Genomic DNA, 18,893 nt, shown 5'->3' on the forward strand with positions numbered 1-18,893 from the left:
CAACCCCTAACATTCTGTGATTCTGTAATAGTCAACATGTTACAAAAAGATTAAAACAAAGATGTAAAAATCAATACAAGCAGCAAAATACAAAGTCTATGCATAAACTGACAGGAATTGAGAAAATACTTCTACAGGCATGTAACTCCACAAGACACACACTTCAGGGGTTCCCTGCATTACCTTCTGAAGCTGCTTATCTCCTAATAAACAACCAAGACACTCACACTAAGCTAAACTGTTTCTGAAATGATTCCATGAGTCTTAATCAAAAATTGCAAACAAAAAAAAAAGGCAAACATCGACATTCCCTACTTAAAGAATGAAATATGAGGATAAGCTCATTTCAATCTATTCCTCAGAATCAGATCTGAGCAGTACAAGCAATCAAAATATCTTATTTGGGTCTGTACGTTATACAAATAAGACTGAGTTAAGGGGACTTAACTCCCACATACTGCATGCATTGCTTGAATTCTCAACATGGATCCTTAGTTTCTCAGGTAAAGCTCTCCAGCTACATATAGGTGTTCAATATTTCAAACACACAAGAAAAGATACTGCCACTGTCAGTCAAATACCCCAACTTCTGTAAGGTGATCGATGTTGAAGACCATTAGAAGACAGGAATCAGTGCAAAAATCTAACCACATGGTAGTGCATCCCCCGTGCTCAGTCCTTTATTCACCAGAAGACAGAAAAAAGACCCCGAAGTATTTGTTGTCCCTTTGCATTTTCCTAGATCTTCCTAAATTAAAAAACAAAACAAAAGAGAACACAACCACAAACCAAAACCCACTGAAATTGTTATGAATAAGTTTTTCCCTTTGTTAAAAGGCAGATTTCTTTTAAGTAGAGCTTGAGTTTATCTTTCCTGTGTTAAGAACACATTTTTGTTAAATAGTGCTTGAGTTTATTTTATAGTTACAGTGTTCTGCAGGTACATTTTTTTTTTTTCCACGTTTTTAAGACTGATAACTCTGCCTCCAGAGAAGAGATCCACTTGTTAAAGAAAAATGAAGCACTAAAGTAATGGAGTAAACTCATTTTATTTTCAGAATTTTCTGTGTGGAAGATGACTCTCGACAATGTTAAATTTTATTACAGAGGAAAATATGAACTTAAAAAAGGATAGTTTCAACACATAATAAAAAATACTTACTCTGTAAATAGTGCAAAACCATCAACATAAGACTATAGCTGTTTAAAGTACCACGACTGGCATCGTTTATCTCATGAACACTTGCCCACTTCTTAACAACAAGTGCTAATGGACGAACTCGATTCTCAACTGCAAGTAAAATAAATACATCTCAAGAAAAGAGCACATTTAATTAGACAACAATCAATCAACATCAGTCCTGCTTGATCAACAGGATACTGTTGTATTCAAAGGTTAACTAAATCCTCCAAAATGGTCACAAAAGATATTCTACAATTACTATTCATCTTATTCAAAAAACAAATCAGTAAAAAACATTTGCATTGGAAAACAGCCTTTTGATTAGCAAGGTCCACAGACACGTTACAAGGGGCACGTCAAGGAGCTTGCAGATAAGACAAAATGGGATGCATCTGTCAATGTAGCAGTGCTACATTTTACTTTTAAGTTCTCTCCAGATCATTGCACTAACTTGTTGCCAAGACAGAACACATCTATTTTTTTATTATTGTTATTTAGGTTATATAAACTTTGAGGGCAGGCAAACAAGTTCTCCTGGTTGGAGGACACAGAGCTCATTATTAAGTTTTCCTCAGGATCCATAAAAGTAGTACCCCCTGCTTACAACAGTAATTTTAAATCTGCCTTGTCCTCAATTACTTTTTACGTATATAAGATGTCAGATACAATAACTCATTAAATCAAGACATAATTATAGTCACGTTACAGGTATGTTTATCTCAATTTCTGGGGAACACAGATAGCCTTCTAATTAATGTAGTAACCTGCTGTAGGGAGATGTCACTCACAACTACCTCCTAGGAACCTTACCATCTACATAATTTATTATTTGCAGATATTGAAGCAGATCATTAACTCAGTCAACTGCCTTATGACAGCCTTACAATGATATATATGTTCTGAAGTGTCTTTTCTAACCTTACATCATTGTACAAAGTTTTGTATTCCGCACATGAGGACAGGAATATATCAACAAATAAACGCTTCATCCAGGACAAGACATTCTACAACAGCATCAGTTGGGGTGCTCTCTGTAATTCTGAAAATTCTATCAAGCACGTGAGCTTCTGACAACCAGTTCACAGTGGTTCAGCACACATGCCCCTGTAAGTGGTAATCTCATTCCTAACATTATGCCTCATAAAAAAAAACCCAACATGAGTATTAATACACTAACTGTGAGATGCAGAATTACTGTACAGACATTATATGAACATGTATTAAATGAAACAGAATTTTTCCAACAGACTCCAATTCCAAATGAGACTTTTTGGGGGAGGGGGAGGGTGTCACAATAGAAAAGTTCTCTCTTTAGTTGACCTTGTTCTGAAATAAGATTTTCTTTCTGCTTGTTCCTGTAATTAGTATATAACAAAATTAGTTAGCAACATTGCCAGTAAACTTTTCCTGATACTCTTTCAGCATTAAAAAGCTACTCCCTCAAGAAAATGTTCAGTAATGACATTTGCTCAAAGTTAAAAGGTCCACCTTCCAGTAAGTGAAAAATACCTGTCATCAAACACCGATTTAAATGCAGACATGCCTCCTTGGGCAAACAACTGATAACACAACAACACAGACTTCAGTTTCTAGCTTTGCTTAATCTACCTACATTTCCTGTGGACATTCTGCTTCCCTTTCCCTTATCTCTGATGTTTTCCACAGCACCTATACAGCAACATAGAACTGCTGATTTCAAAAAAGCCAGAAGAGCATCCACGGAAATATTTATGAGGGTTGTTTTTTTGTTTTTGGTTGTGTTGTGTTTTTTTTTTTAAATCATATTCACTAACATAACTAGTCCCTTGTTTGCCTGAGCATCTAATTTGTTCTAATGGAACAAAGGGACCCATACATCTTCTAATCAGAGGTAATTTGATTTTTTTCCTTCCATGCAGGGTGAAGCCCTTAAGCCACAAATGTAAGTGAGCAGATCAATACTTGTAATTCTGTCCACCCTAGTTGATATGACTTAAACGTATAAAGAGACTGTCTGACAGAAGCTTCTATTTACTTGTTTGCCTTATGCCACCTGGGAGTTTTCCGCTCCAAATAAGAGAGGACAGGCTATGCTTGATACAGTTTGCCTATCTAGGAAGGTCTACCACATTGAGCAGATACTTTTCAAACACAGATCTCCTTTAGCTATAATTCACTCCATGACCCCAAGACAGTATCAGTATTTATCCTTCATGAGGAAACAAAGTTAATTTTACTAACCTTATAAAAAAGGGCACCAAGGCAGAACAGAAGGTGGGATATTAGGATCCCTTCCCTTCTACTGCTCTTCTATCTGGACTCTGCCCTCCAGTGATCTGCTGAATCGAGTAAGGGAAATCTGTGGCAGAAGCTAAGAACAACTGTATCAACATTAGACTTGAAGTGATCCCTCACCTGTAGCTGTGAATGACAAAGATTATTTCCCTAACCTTTACAAGCTTGGAAGGAAATTCTTCTCCAGGCATATGCCTATCTGGATGTATGAAGAAATAACAGTTAAACTGATACAAGACAAGTTGTAGACTCTTCAAGTAGCATGAATATAGAACACTGAAAACTACTCTGGCTGAAATGAGTAAAAAATAACTAGTAAAAGTAACTTCTACAGATAACAGAAAGGAATTCCTGTAGGTAAGAACTGAATAAAGTGGTACAGGAAGAACTGCAAATGGCCTGGAAGAACTGGACTGAAGTCCACTCCTTTTTCTCTCCACTCCATTTATCTGCCAAAAGACACGTAAGCCTAAGAAAGAAAACCTTAGTTTAGCACTAGGAGTGCTGTTCTTACTAATTCCCTTTCACAAGTCTGTTTCACAATCTTTCCCACTGAAGAGACACAAACTAGTTTTGGTTTGGGGTTCATATAAAAACTGAAGCAGTATGAAGCAACTGAATCACAGAAAGGTTCTGTAACTACATACACAACTAGCCAGCTATCAGCCACACACCCTATTGACAGCTGTATGGAAATAAAAGAAACTGGATATGATACCCCTATATAATCATTAGTGTAATGATCTAGCTATCTGCACAATACTGAAATAGCCCTTGCAGATGATATGTGGACCTTAATATGAATAATCTTTATCTTCTGACCTAGCTGATACATCAGTTTTCTCCATAGCTTTAAGATAAGTTCTTGTTGCTCAATAAATATATCTAATGAAGGTAATTACGTAACTTCATATATATATATCCATAAATAAAAATCTAATAAATTCAACTGAATTTGAATAGTCTATCAATAGTAAAATACAAACTCAAAAAGCTAAGTTTACAGAACTAAGAAAATACATTAAAAACTTACTCTGTGCATATGTTCTCAGAAGGAATGTATTTCTTATTCCTACAATATTGTTTACATTCAAATCAAACTCCACACAGCTATTGGGGATGAGGGAACAAAAAAGAAAAAAAGAAAAAAAAGAATCAATCATCACGATATTCAACTTCAGAATACTTATTATTTCCTTAGTAACACAGGTAGAAAAAACATAACTTTAAGATAATACTCTGGAAACCTTCAAATAGAGTTTTTGGTTATGTGATTTCTACTCTGGTCTTGATTTCAGTATTTGAATAGCTTATAGACTTGAATTCCATTGTCATAAAAATGTAACTGTTGTTTTACAGAGAGAATATATAGATCCAAATTTAGACCTTAGGATAAATTAATACAGCAATTTCTTTTTTTGATTCCTCACAAATCTTTTTCCCCAACTAGAGCTGCACTACATGATTTACTATGGACAACTTCTAACGTCAAGAAGGATTCTCTCAGGTATTAGTTCAGGAAATCACAGAATCACAGAACGGCCTAGGCTGGAAGGGACCTTAGAGATCGTTTAATCCAACCTCCCTGTCATGGGCAGGGACACCTCTCAACTAGATCAGGCTACACATGGGGACCGAACAGGGAATCATGTTAACGAACTGAGAAGAACTGGAAATCTTCTAAAGGTAAGAATCTCTTTCTGTAATGATGGTCAGAGATAATCAGCAAGGACTTCGAAATGAAAACTCTTTATTAGTAAACATTGCATGTTTTGTTATGAAGGTTTCAGCAATTGTTTCATGCTGTTAACTGCAAAGAACAACAAGGCAACCCAGCACCACCTGCTTTATTTGTACCACACCCTGCCCTGAAGACTGAGTTTTATACTGCTTTACTACTCACAGTACCCATAAAAACCATACTAAATTAAATGTCAATAACCTATAGCAACACTGTAACTCACAAGAGTCTGTTACTGACAAAGAAGTAGCTATCTGCAATGTTCACTACTTCCATCTCATGTATCTATGTCTCATTCACACAGCATTTGTTTGTCTAAATATTTGTTTAGATTTTCTTTAATTATTGGAAGGGGAACATGGGCCTGGAATTTATTAAATTGCATAGAACACATTAATCTGATGCCAAGAAAAAGTTTTTGACACCGTTAACTATGTTAAAGCATTCTTTGCACTAATATATTACATAATTTTAAGCCTGAATTAACACAAGCATAACTTTTATCTGTTTTAAGCATGGTACATAACAGTACAGGAAATAACAAGTGTGAGCTATGGCTTGTCAGTTGTAAAAATAAGTCTAAACAGCAGTAAGAATTAGTTGCATATGCAAATATAATAAATAAATATGTCATGCTACATATATAATTCCAATTAACCCCAACTGTCAAGGTTACTATTTAGCAGATGCTGATTAAGCAAGTTCCACTGCATTTATTTTGTACTTCAATATGTGCATTTAATAGATGTTGCAATTACAGCAAGTGAAAAAGGTTTTGTACTGTTGAGACTCAAGTCCTAAAAGAACAGAGCGGAAGAGAGTCAACTGCATAGCAAATGCAGCAAAAGAGGAACCTTTTGCACCCTCTGGTATAGAAATCTTGTTAAATAATCAAAGGCTTATCTGGTAGCAGAGCCAGCACCGGAATTATTTCCTGGGAAAGGCTACTAAAAAACAGTAAGTGTTTAAACGCAATGCATCATCCCTTACTGTTATAGTGCTAAAAAAAAAATCCTTTAAGATGGAAAAAGAACAAATACAAACTGAAGGCTTTCTTGTTCACCAAATCAAACTGTACTTTTCAAGTATATATGGACCATTGCCAACACATTAGAATCCAGAGGCAGAGATACCACCCACTGAATGCTGCCATCTTCTCCCAGCATCCAAGCATCAATAAAACAGGCTTTCACAGGAAGCCTGTCATCTTAAGCTTCTGGATCTGGCTAAAACAAGCTTAGGGCCCTAGGTACACAATATCCAACTCATTTGTTGAGACCTCTGAAAAAATAAAGGAGCATGTGTGTATATGTATGAGCCTACATGTGAGAGAGGCTGATAAGAGACTGGAAAGAGACAGAATCTCAGGAGAAGAAAAAAAAGACAAAACATGGGTGAAGATGACAGGTTATGGAAGAGAAAAATAATAGCAAAGAGAAAAAAAAACACAAAAAACCCAACCCAAAGTCACATCTCTCTCCACTGCTCCCCTCTTCCAGAAAAATACAGAACCCAGATGATAAACAGTACTGGTTTTTTTCCTCTGAAAAATGTAACAGCTAGCTTCTAGTTTAAGAAGATTATAAAGAGTTCTTTAAATCCTGTCTTAAGGTACACAAATATCAGACTGCTACTATATTTGCAAGTGACCTATTATTATGGACTATAAATGGCTGCAAAAGAGACTTTAAATGCCTACACAAAAGACTTCAATTTTCTGACACAATTCGTTCCATATTTAAGGTTTCTTTTTAATATTTATTTTCTGATTTTAAACTGGAAAAAAATATTCACACTGTAACGTGATGTTTTATTCAATACTTGTAGTAGGAATTTACCATTTGGTGTATCTACAAAAAGACTACGGTTCTTACATGTTGCTAAGTCATATAACCCAAATTTTGGCTTGAAAAGTTTAATACATTCAGAAAGCAAGGGAGAAACAACATTCTGTGCGTTTAGAGGGGAAAGATAGAAACAGATAAAAATACTCAAATTTTTAAAAGGTAGGCAAGTATACAGAATTAAATATGGGATTAGGTGTAAATGAAAAAAGTCTAAAGCAAAAATCCTAACAAGTGTTACATCTCAGATGCAAGAAAATCTTAAATGGATATTTATTAGTTCAAACTGTAAATATCATAGATTCAGTTTTTATCACAACGGAGTTTCTGCCCTAATAAAGGTGTATTGTGACAAAAGCATACTGTGATGTGCTTTCATAAAGAAAGGCCAAAGTGGGCTTACTTGTTTTTAAGCCAGAGACAAGGTTGCAAGAAGTATGTAGACAGCAAAAGATAGATACAAGGGAGTTGTCCAAAGCCCTATATAGTGAAACTATGTTATTACATGAAGGGGATACATAAAGCCTTACAAAATCCAAGCCCCAGAAAAAAGGAAGATGTGAACACTACCCGTACTCATACTGTGCTCTGCATTTTTTTCCTGTCACCTACTTTTATCACCCACCATAAAAAACATATTGTTCTCTGTCATAGTACATCCCTCTTGATTATTCATTTTCATGTCTTCATAGTGAAGATACAATTAATGAAATAACATAGAATACTTCCAGTCAGTATGGGTTTCAGCCAGCATGGGTTTAGGAAAGGGAGGTGTTGCTTGACCAAGCTGATTTCCTTCTATGACAAGGTGACTCACTTAGTGGATATAGGAAAGGCTCTGACTGTTATCTACCTGGACCTCTGTAAAGCCTTTGACACCTTTTCCCCACAGCATTCTCCTGCAGAAAGTGCCTGCTCGCGACCTGGAGGGGCATACCCTTCACTGGGTGAAAACCCATCTGGAGGGCCAAGCCCAAAAAGCAGTGGTGAATGGAGTTAAATGCAGTGGGCAGCCAGACACAAGCTGTGTTCCCCAGGCTCGGGTTTGGGGTCAGTTCTGTTTAATGTCTTTATCAGCCATCTGGATGATGGGATTGAGTGCCTCCTCATTAAGTGTGTGGATGGTACAAGGCCAGGCAGGAGCGCTGATCTGCTGGAGGGTGGACACACTCTACAGAGGGTTCCAGACAGGCTGGATCCGTGGGGCAAGGGCAACTGTATGAGATGCAACAAGGCCAAGTGCCGAGTCCTGCTCTTGGCTCACAACAACCCCAAGCAGCGCTACAGGCTTGGGGAGGAGCAGCTGGAGAGCTGCCCCATGGAAAAGGACTGGGAGTTGCTGGTGGACAGCTGGCTGAAGAGTGTGCCAACGGCATCCTGCCCTGTATTGGGAATAGTGTGGCCAGCAGGAGCAGGGAAGTGATTGTCCCCCTTTACTGAGCAGTGATGAGGCTGCACCTTGAATCCTGTGTTTGGTTTTGGGGCCCTCACACCAAGAAAGTCATTGAGGTACTGAAGGGTAATGAAGCTAGTGAAAGGTCTTGAGCACGTCTTGTAAGGAACAGCTGAGGTAACTGGAGTTATTTTGCCTGAAGAAAAGGAGGCTGAGGAGAGGCCTTATCACCTTCTACAACTGCATGAAAGCATGTTGTAGAGAGGTGGGTGCTGGTCTCTTCTCCTGAGTAAGAATTATAGGATGAGAGATACAGCCTCAAGTTGTGCCGGGGAGGTTTAGACTGGGTATTAGGAAAAATTTCTTCACCAAAGGGTTGTCAAGCACTGGAACAGCCTGCCCAGGGAGGCAGTAGAGTCACCATACATGGAGATGTGGTGCTTAGGGACATGGTTCAGTGGTGGACCTTGCAGTGTTAGGTTAATGGTTGGACTCACTGATCTTAAAGGTCTTTTCCAATCCAAACAATAAATGTCTTACAAAAATAGGACATAAAATTAGTAACTAAAACTGTGAATAGAACATGGAATAATGCTTTGTTAAATATCAGAATACCTTCCTAAAAGACAGAAGAATACACTCTTCTAAAATTAAGAAAAATTTTTTAATCAAGAAAATGTCATCACAAGGAACTAAAGTTCTAGTGTTGTTTCTGTAGTGTAAATGCTGTGAATTGGTCCTTAATTAGCTCAGTTATATATGCAATACAAGCAAAGTTATCTTTTGCAGCAGTTTTCCTCCCACCTTTGTTCTTCTGTCATGAACTATTCGCCAACTGGAGTCCAATAAATCCAAATATCCCAGAGAAATACGTAAGGTACTGCTATTAAATTCATCACAGAAACCAAACAGCATCTCAACCACAAAAGGTGTTTCAGGCCATCAGGGAAGTAAGCCGACTACCACTGCATGCTAACTCTACAAATCTGCAATACAACTATAGTACCACACAAATAAAGCAAGATTTCAGTGTGACTAATCATGCTGACAATACATAATATTTTCCCATGTCAGAGTCTAAAAAAAAAAATCATGTTACACAAAATACTTGCCTGACTTTATCCCTGAACTTCACTATGGGCACTTTTGCTCGAATCAGCTGAGGTCGCTCAATGTAGCTTGCTGAAAGGGAGAAAAATATGTAGTTAAGTTTCATGTAAGATGCTCATCTTATAAATCACCTTTAGCACACGCAGCAAAAATAGCAAGGATTGTGGAAAAAAGTGCAATAAACATTAGTGGAAACTTTTTCTGTGGGAAGAATATTCAAGAAGTCTGAACATAAATAATGCAGATCTACAATACTCTCACTGAACAGTACTTGTAATCAAAATCCTGAACAGCTATAACAGTTACAATTAAGGAGGAAGGGAGCAAACACATATCCATCCAGGACTGTCAGATACAAAAGTCTAGTACTACAATGTAGCAATGAGCACATGATTAGCTGCATACTTTTGCATCACGTCTAGTTTGCTTACAGTTGAAACAACGTAATTTACTGATCAAAAAGCACTAATGTAACTGCATCTTCACCATATACTGATTATGCCTGAAACTTTCTATACAAATTGACTGATAAAATGCACACCAAGAAATACATTTCCTGTCAAATTGTTACCGGAAAGAGGACAACACTTTCCATTAAAGATGGGACAATGCTTATTTGCCTTTTGCTTTAGCGGTAATAGGACATGCATTGAATATACAGTCACAGGACTGCACCTCAGATGATTATCCACACAGCACAGACACACAGGCTCAGGGCCAGACCACTCAAACCAAATCATACCAAGTTCTTCCAGACTCATACAGTGCCAACAAAAGCACCTTTGCACTTGCTCCCCAAAACTGCCGCAATTTCCCACTCTGGACAGTATCTCAGGGTGTATTTTGTAGTTGCACATAATTGCAAATGAGAAATGCAACCAATAAAGCAATGGAAAAGACAAAGAAGAGTAGACCTCATAGGTTGTATTATATGAATTTAGGCAAAAGGCACAATTTTATTGATTTCTTCTGTTCCAGAATCTAGGACAACCCGAACTTGCCAATATCTAATATGATACATTTTCTTCTTGTGTCTATAAATTAACATCAAATTAGCACAAGTAAGTATGACAAGGGTAGAAGTAATACAAACTAAAAATAACTTGAAATGTTGATCTCTACTTTTTTAGGGGGGGGCAGGAATATGATAATTTATAGACACAAGAAGAAAATGTAACATCAAATTAGCACAAGTAAGTATGACAAGGGTAGAAGTAATACAAACTAAAAATAACTTGAAATGTTGATCTCTACTTTTTTAGGGGGGGGCAGGGGCAAATAAAATGGTATTTCTATTAGTTTGGATAGCAATCTTATTGAACAGTATCATCCCCATTACATTTGGATGATAAGGAACTCTGTCCTCCCCTCACCAAAACCACCTCACAAGCTATTTTGAAACTATGAATGGCAGTAGCTACATTTGCCTAAATAAGTTTAATCAACTCCCTTGTTTCAGAAGCATTGAACCTTAGCATAGTTGAGCTAGTCTGCAAACTAACTCAGTCCAAATGGAAAGACTCATATGGCAATGAATCAGGTGAACATTTTCAAAAAACTTTTGTCTATCAATTCTATCCACAGAATATCCATACAGAGACACAAGGACAGATGGCTAGATATAGGAAATCATGCCCACAGAAATGTTAAGATTATGAACAGATGATCCCCAAGACGTCTACATACCACAACTAAGAGAGTCTGACAGGAGCGGTAAATCAGCAGTGTTCCGTCCTGCCTTACCTTCCAAAGAAGGTTTTGATTAAATGAAACTGACCAAAGGCACTTGCAAGACAACAGAGAATTAGGAAAGCATCAAAAATGAGCAATGGCACAAAAAAAACCCAAAACCAAACCCCACGACGTTCAGGGTATGCTCCCGCATGTCCATCATGTCTTTCTGCTACTTGTATTCTGTGACAAACAAACTTGATTTTGTCCAAAGCTGTCACATAACACAATCTCTTGACAAGAGAATGTGGTGATATTTAGATGCTCCCTTTCTGACTCCTGAAAACACAACTATTTCATCAGTGTGCTTCTCAGAGAGCACTGGGATGACCTGCATCCTAGGCAAACCCAGCCTAAGTTCTAGATTACTTATGCAAATATCAATATACAACAGCAGTAAGCCATTAAATATCAGATGCCTGCCCTGCAACACATCTACCATATCTCTTCAAGTGAGCTCTTGAAATCTGGGTATGCATACTTGCCAACGAAGAAATTTTGAAGTCAGCATTTACATCTATGGTTTACTCCTTTTATCACTGCAGGATTGTTCAAAACTGCCATACAAGGAGTAGCATCAAAGAATATATCAGAAGTCTGAGAAGCAGAGGAACACAGTTGTTGATATGAAGACAGGGCCTTATATAATTTAAAGGATGGTACAAAAGCCTCTTTCAGGCAGGAGGCTTTCACATTTAAGCCAAGAACTGCCCATGCGAATTCCTCATCTGAAGGGAGTTCAAACATCAGTTTAGAAGAACTGTGAATTGGCTCATTTCTCCTATATGTACTAATACTGTCACGACTTAGCATGTTCTTCACTAGGCACCTAAGTTAAATTATTGCACTCTTATCAAGCCCCACCTCTTCCCCCCAACCAATTCTACACAGTCTATTGTGAGCGACAACTTATTTTACAAATTCTTAAGAATACTGTCATTAGTAAGGCACTGCAGTCTAAAAGAGAATGGAATAGAAAGAACAGAATAGAAAGAGTTCATTAACAGAAGTTTCCCAAACAAAAATCTCCTTCCTCCCCATCTTGTGGTCCAATATTTCAAAGTCATTTTAGATGCCATCCACTCTTGAAGTCCATTTGCTTGCAAGGCAATCATTATGTTTTCTATTACCCATGAGCATCAAGTATAGCTTTTCTCCAAGCAATACCATGATCAGAAGCTAGACAAGATGCAATTACACCAGTTTAAACTGTGCATCAATACTTCTTCCAGAATTACCAGTAATCTTACCACCTCACTGTAGCCAGGAACTTACAAAGTTTAGTACTGAAGAGTGTCTGAACTAAGCTGAGTATATGCCTTGCTTCGGTCTTCTGATTTACCTAAAATATGATATTAAAATAAATAAAAAAGTTGGTATCTCATTTAGAAGTTCCAAAAAAGCATGGTCTAGTTCTCAAATAAAGCTAATTCTTAGAATAAGGCATGAACATGTATAGCAACACATTCCACAGCCTGAATATACATTTAGTGCAGCAAAACTCAAGACAGAACTCATAATTAATATGCAAAGTATCAGAGATCGTAAGACATAAACCATAGAACTTGATGAAAACCTAGCACCACTTAGAGAAAATGTTCTTTCATTCTTTTCCAATGATGTCTCAATTCTTTCAGACTTATGTTCTAGTTAATTTTTCTTTTTCGTTACATCTTTTGTCTCAACCTAAATTCTACTCATCAATAAATTCTCTCTCCAAATATACTCAAGATAGTTTGCATATCAGATTCATTCTCATACCTGCTCACTAACACTAGTGGCTCTAAATCTAAGTAATGAAATAAAAAAATGTACTTATTAGAAGTTGTTTCTGCATCTAAAATGAGTTGGAATTCTCTAAAGAATTTTCTTCATGATTCTAGGCAATTTACTTCTCTGTTTTTCTGTGCTTTTTTCACTTATGGAGTGAAGTTAATACTATTTTTTAACGCTTTATTAGGTTAAAGTGTTTATAAGGTTAAATTAATATTTGCAACACTATTGGGCCTACAGTTTATAGCTATTATGAGTGCAAAAAGGTGTTATTAAATGAAAAGGATTTGACCGTTTATTTCATTTTAGAATCCAGCCTTATAAAATGCAAGTATGTTTTTAAAAGAGACTTTATTTTATTTAGCTATATACGTTTTAAATTACTTACTGGTTCTTCTTTAACCACCAGGCACAAGTCAGCATCACTGGTACGAGTACCAAACCCATTCAGTGAGGACCCAACCAAAAAGAGCCTGCTTTCTGTAACAGAATAAACACAGAACAAAAACTATGTGACATATCATAATCTAAGAGGAAATCAGAACTGCAAAACTGACAAACATTCAAACTGATATTAAGTAATATAATTCAAAACATACGTGGAAAAATTTGCTGAATTTCTCTCTGGAGTTCTGTTCTGCAGAGCTCTTTTCTGTTCAAATCACAGATCTGTTGCTGACATGCGTGAAAAATCTCCAAAACCTGCTGACTTAACTTGACACAAACATTCAAAAAATAAAGATACAGAGAAGTGAACTTCTTTCCTGCCAGGGATGCCATTACATGGAACACAGAAGATTGCACTAAAAAAACAAATAAATCCAGCATCATTTCAAACAACCTATTGCATTGCCTAGATTTTTATTGAATTTATATTGAACAACTCCCTGGAAGAAATTTATGCAAAGTTTTTCAACATGTATTTGTTCAATCTGTTATATATTCACAGAAAATAATTTTTGTTTCACCAGCATCTGCAGCTTTTCAGGGAATAAAAAGTGAAAGACCAGATGTATCAGACACTGACTTTAACATCACGAGCTTGCCTATCAGGAATACAAAGGAAAAGAATATTTAGACTGATTCAGCTTTCTTTTGTTATCCCACACAAACTACTAAAGAAGTAGTCAGATCTTTGGTGGAAGGTGTTTCTCTTTCAAAACATTTACATGCTATAACTAAGACCCATATTTATACCAAAAAAAACCGTTCTGTTACATTGGTGCAAATAATGTAGGAAGGTTGATTAGCCATGTTTTCTTGGGTTCTAATCAAGAAAAAGAACAAAATACATAATTCCAAATCCACTGTCCACCTAAAGAAGACATCATCTTCTCTATTCCAGAACAGCTAGGATAGCAAGTTTTATCATCTTCTGAGGAGTGGCAGAGGACATCTTTATGGGCTTCTCTCACACTACTAGTGTGGTGGTTTTTTCATCAGGATTCTCCCTGCCCCTAATCATATGAGCAGACATGTGATTTTCCTGACACTAGTAACCAAGCAACACAAGCAAACAACAACCCTACCCCCAAAAAATACTCCAAACACACACAAGGAAGCTACATACCATCTTAATGGCAGCTACATTTACTGAAACTTCTTCTGATAACAGAGACGCCATGACACTGTCGAAGAACCTTGCAAAAATATTTGTGGTCTCCCACTGCACACTGAACCCTGCCTACACAAAAGGCAGATGTAAAGCACAGGCACACAAAGATACTACCTTATCTTTGGCCACAGGGAGCGTGGTTTCTATACGGTCTTGCAGTGGAAGGACATATCCAGTAAAACCTGGTAGGTAATGTGCACGGAGCAGTGGTGATTGGATTGATCCTGGGAATGAATATCTATGTTCTTCTGCTAAAGGCACTGCTTGGTTAACTACAGGTGTTTCAGAACAATGTGAATGAAATCGCGGCCTTTTGACATCATGTGGACTAGTCTGTTCACATGGTCTCCTACAAAAAAAAAAAAAAAAAAAACAATCTAGCTTGCAATCTCTAACCTATGAGTAAAAGACAGTTGCAACGAAGTACAAACAACAATGCTTAATTATGTAACTATTTCACTAAAAGCAAATATTCTACAAAATAAAAGGCATGTCATTCCTAGATATTAATCCCAGAAATAAACCTGGAACGGGAAAAGAGAACACACAACTGCAAAACTGCAGCTACTCTTGAAGTGATTTGATGCCACCACATTATAACAGTGTCTGTATTAAACAGTAGAAATCTAAATGGCAAGTTCAGTTAAAGAGGACAGCTCGAAAAGCTGGCCATACTACTCTGGAAATAACGCGGCTTTTTGCTTTTTTAAAAAAAAATAAATACATAAAGTCTATGTAAGTGTAATTTCTTTTAAATCAGCATAAATGCAGTGAAAAGGTTTGGGAGTTCTGAATACCCCGAGATGAATAAAATAAATTCATTAGTGGAAAGGGGAGAAAAAAACTTATCACAATAGCTGTCCAAAACGTAGCATCTGTCTGTATCTTAGATTGTACAGACAATACCTCTGTAATCTGGGCAAAAAAGAAACATTATCCATCTGACAAATCAAACTAACGACTGTATTAAGCAACATTTGTCTCATTTTCAAACACTAGTCCACTACTCTATATTTCCTCAAGTCAATTGTCACAGGAATTAAAATATATTTGGAAGAGACTTGGTGATCTTACAAACAGTCTCTTGGTATCTGAACTCTTCATTAATGAAAGGTTGTACTGAAAGTTGACCACTGTTTGATACTGTGGTCCATCCACAGCAAAGAATGGAAGAGTACATTCATGTTTTGTCTATACATCAAGTATGGCATAACTCCACCAGTATGGGGGCACTCACACTTTTTTTTTAATTAAAAAGCACAAAATCAAAATGTTTATATATATATCAATGAAGTAACTACAACTAATAATTAATAAAATTAATAAAAATACAGTCGCTTCTTTTAGTTAAAAAAATTGGCATCAAAGTACTCTGGGGACCTGGACAAATAATATTATTAATAATAAAAATATAAATGACGAGAGCTGGAGGTGTTGCCACCATTAAGTCAGCCTGTGTCCTGCATCAAATCTTCTCCCATAAAGAAAAAGAGATGGGCTGCTATCATAGGAGACTCTCCTCTGGGGGGAACAGAATGTCCAACATGAAGACCAACCTGCTTCTTAAGGAAGTCTGCTGCCTCCCTGGGGTCTGGGTTAAAGATGTGAAAACAAAGTTTCCTACCCTGGTATAGCCTTCAGATTACTATCCATTACCAATTTTTCAGGTAGGCACAGATGATGTTGCAACAAGAAGTCCAAGGGCAATCGAAGGAGACTTCAGAAACATAGGGCAATGGGTTAAGAAAGAGAAGCACCAGTAGCATTCTCCTCTATCCTTTCAGTTACAGGGAATGATGAGGGAAGAAACAGAAAGGGCCAGCAGATCAATACCTTGCTCTAAAACTGGTGGCACCAGCAGGATTTTGAGTTTTCTGATCATGGGTCAGTTTACATGACACCACGGCTGCTGGCAACAGAGAGTACTCCTGTCACAAAGCAAGAAGGATCTTCGCACCGAGTTAGCAGGGCTCATTGAAAGAGCTTTAAATGATATCTGAAGGGAAAAGGGGATAAAATGAGGCTTGCTATAGTCAAACCTTGGGACAGTACGTCAGCATTTCAGAGTCAGCTCACTAGCAAGGTCCTTCACACTGCCATCTCGGTGGAGGCAAAAGATGGGAGATCTATGTAGCAGCAAAGATGCAAGGCTTATTGATGCACGAGAAGCCACACAAGCGCATGAGAATGGTCCTGTAGGAACTAAGGCTATCAGAACTATGACTTAGTTGCCATTACAAAAACATGGTGGGATGACTCACACAACTAGAGTGCTGCACTGGGAGGCTCCAAACTCTTCAGAAGGGATAGGCAAGGAAGGAGAGCCAGTGGGGAAGCCCTATATGTTAGGGAGCGTTTGGATTGTCCAGAGATTCATCATGACGGTAACGGGAATTGAGTGTTTATGGGCAAGAGTCAGTGAGAAGGCCAAAAACGCAGATATCGTGGTAGGAGTCTGCTAAAGACCAACCAACCAGGACAAAAAGGCAAATTAAATATTCTGCAAGCAGCTGAGAGAAGTCGCACAATTGTTAGTCTCTGTTCCCATGCAGGATCTTAACTCACCAGATGCCTGCTGGAAATACAGCAGAGCAGAGAAAGAACAGTCCAGAAGGTTCCTGGAGCATGTGGAAGATACAGCCTGACATAGCGGGTAAGATAAACAACTAAGGAAGATGCCGGCTGAACCTGCTGTTCAGAGAAGACCTTGTGGCTGATGTGATGACTGGAAGCCCTCTGGAGCACAGAGAGCACAAAATGACCGAGTTAGTGCTGCTCCACTTAGTCACACGTATCTCTGGGGCCAGATGGGATCCAACCAAGAGTACTGAGGGTGCTGGCAGAAGTGGTCTCCAAGCCACTTTCCATCATTTACCAGCAGTCCTGGCCGACTGGGGAGGTCCCAGTGGACTGGAGGCTTGCAAACATGATGCCCACTTACAAGCAGGGACAGAAGCAGGATCCAGGCAACTATAGACCTGTCAGTGTCCCCTTGGTGCTGGGAAAGGTCTTGAGTGCGATCATGCAGCATATACAATACAACCAGGTGATCAGGCCCAGTCAGCATGGGTTTAGGAAAGGGAGGTGTTGCTTGAGAAACTTCATCTCCTATGACAAGGTGAGCTGCTGTGGATGTTGTCTACCTGGACCTCTGTAAAGCCTCTGACACCTTTTCCCCACAGCATTCTCCTGCAGAAAGTGCCTGCTCGCGACCTGGAGGGGCATACCCTTCACTGGGTGAAAACCCATCTGGAGGGCCAAGCCCAAAAAGCAGTGGTGAATGGAGTTAAATGCAGTGGGCAGCCAGACACAAGCTGTGTTCCCCAGGCTCGGGTTTGGGGTCAGTTCTGTTTAATGTCTTTATCAGCCATCTGGATGATGGGATTGAGTGCCTCCTCATTAAGTGTGTGGATGGTACAAGGCCAGGCAGGAGCGCTGATCTGCTGGAGGGTGGACACACTCTACAGAGGGTTCCAGACAGGCTGGATCCGTGGGGCAAGGGCAACTGTATGAGATGCAACAAGGCCAAGTGCCGAGTCCTGCTCTTGGCTCACAACAACCCCAGATGAGAGGAAACAGCTTCAAGTTGTGCCATGGGAGGTTCATATTGGATGTTTCAAAAATTTCTTCACAGAAAGAGTTGTCAGCAAGCCACCATCCCTGGAGGTATTAAAAAGACATGTAGATGTGGTACTCAAGGATATGGTTTAGTGGTGGACTTGGCACTACTAAAGGCTTAAGAGTTGAAAGAGAAATAGCATACAGGAAATAGTTCTGAAGACAGATTACATAAAACTTCCTTCCTATCAGCTGATTCACTGAACTATTACAAGCACATAACTACTAATAAGTAGAACTGATAAGTGATCTTCTTCTACAGTTTCCCACAGCATTCTCCTAGAAAATCTGGCTGCCCATAGCCTGGGTGGGCATATTCTTGCCTGGATTAGGAACTGGTTAGATGGCTGGGTAAAAAGAGTTGTGGTTAATGGAGTTAAATCCAGCCGGCGACCGGTCACGAGTGGTGTCCCCCGGGGCTCAGTACTGGGGCTACTCCTGTTTAACATCTTTACCAATGACCTGGATGAGGGGATGGAGTGCACCCTCAGTAAGTTTGCAGATGACACAAAAATGGGAGGAGGTGTCTATCTGCTTGAGGGTAGAGAGGCTCTTCAGAGGGATCTGGACAGGCTGAATCGCTGGGCCAAGGCCAATCACATGAATTTCAA

The 18,893-nt window shown here is 38.4% G+C and overlaps 1 protein-coding gene across 1 annotated transcript; it reads right to left on the minus strand.

Annotated features, from left to right (window-relative positions):
• Positions 1-1,162: 1,162 nt before the first annotated feature.
• Positions 1,163-16,317, minus strand: PAPD4 (PAP associated domain containing 4; the record flags this gene model as incomplete). Its single annotated transcript, XM_009872619.1, has 8 exons — positions 16,289-16,317; positions 14,779-15,013; positions 13,649-13,763; positions 13,438-13,529; positions 12,552-12,618; positions 9,548-9,617; positions 4,491-4,567; positions 1,163-1,291 (listed from the first exon to the last, which is right to left on the minus strand). Coding segments are annotated over exons 1-8 (814 nt in total), but the record flags the coding sequence as incomplete, so codon positions are not given.
• Positions 16,318-18,893: the final 2,576 nt, after the last annotated feature.

This window comes from Apaloderma vittatum, unplaced genomic scaffold, assembly GCF_000703405.1.
Source record: "Apaloderma vittatum isolate BGI_N311 unplaced genomic scaffold, ASM70340v1 scaffold16437, whole genome shotgun sequence".
Taxonomy (NCBI): domain Eukaryota; kingdom Metazoa; phylum Chordata; class Aves; order Trogoniformes; family Trogonidae; genus Apaloderma; species Apaloderma vittatum.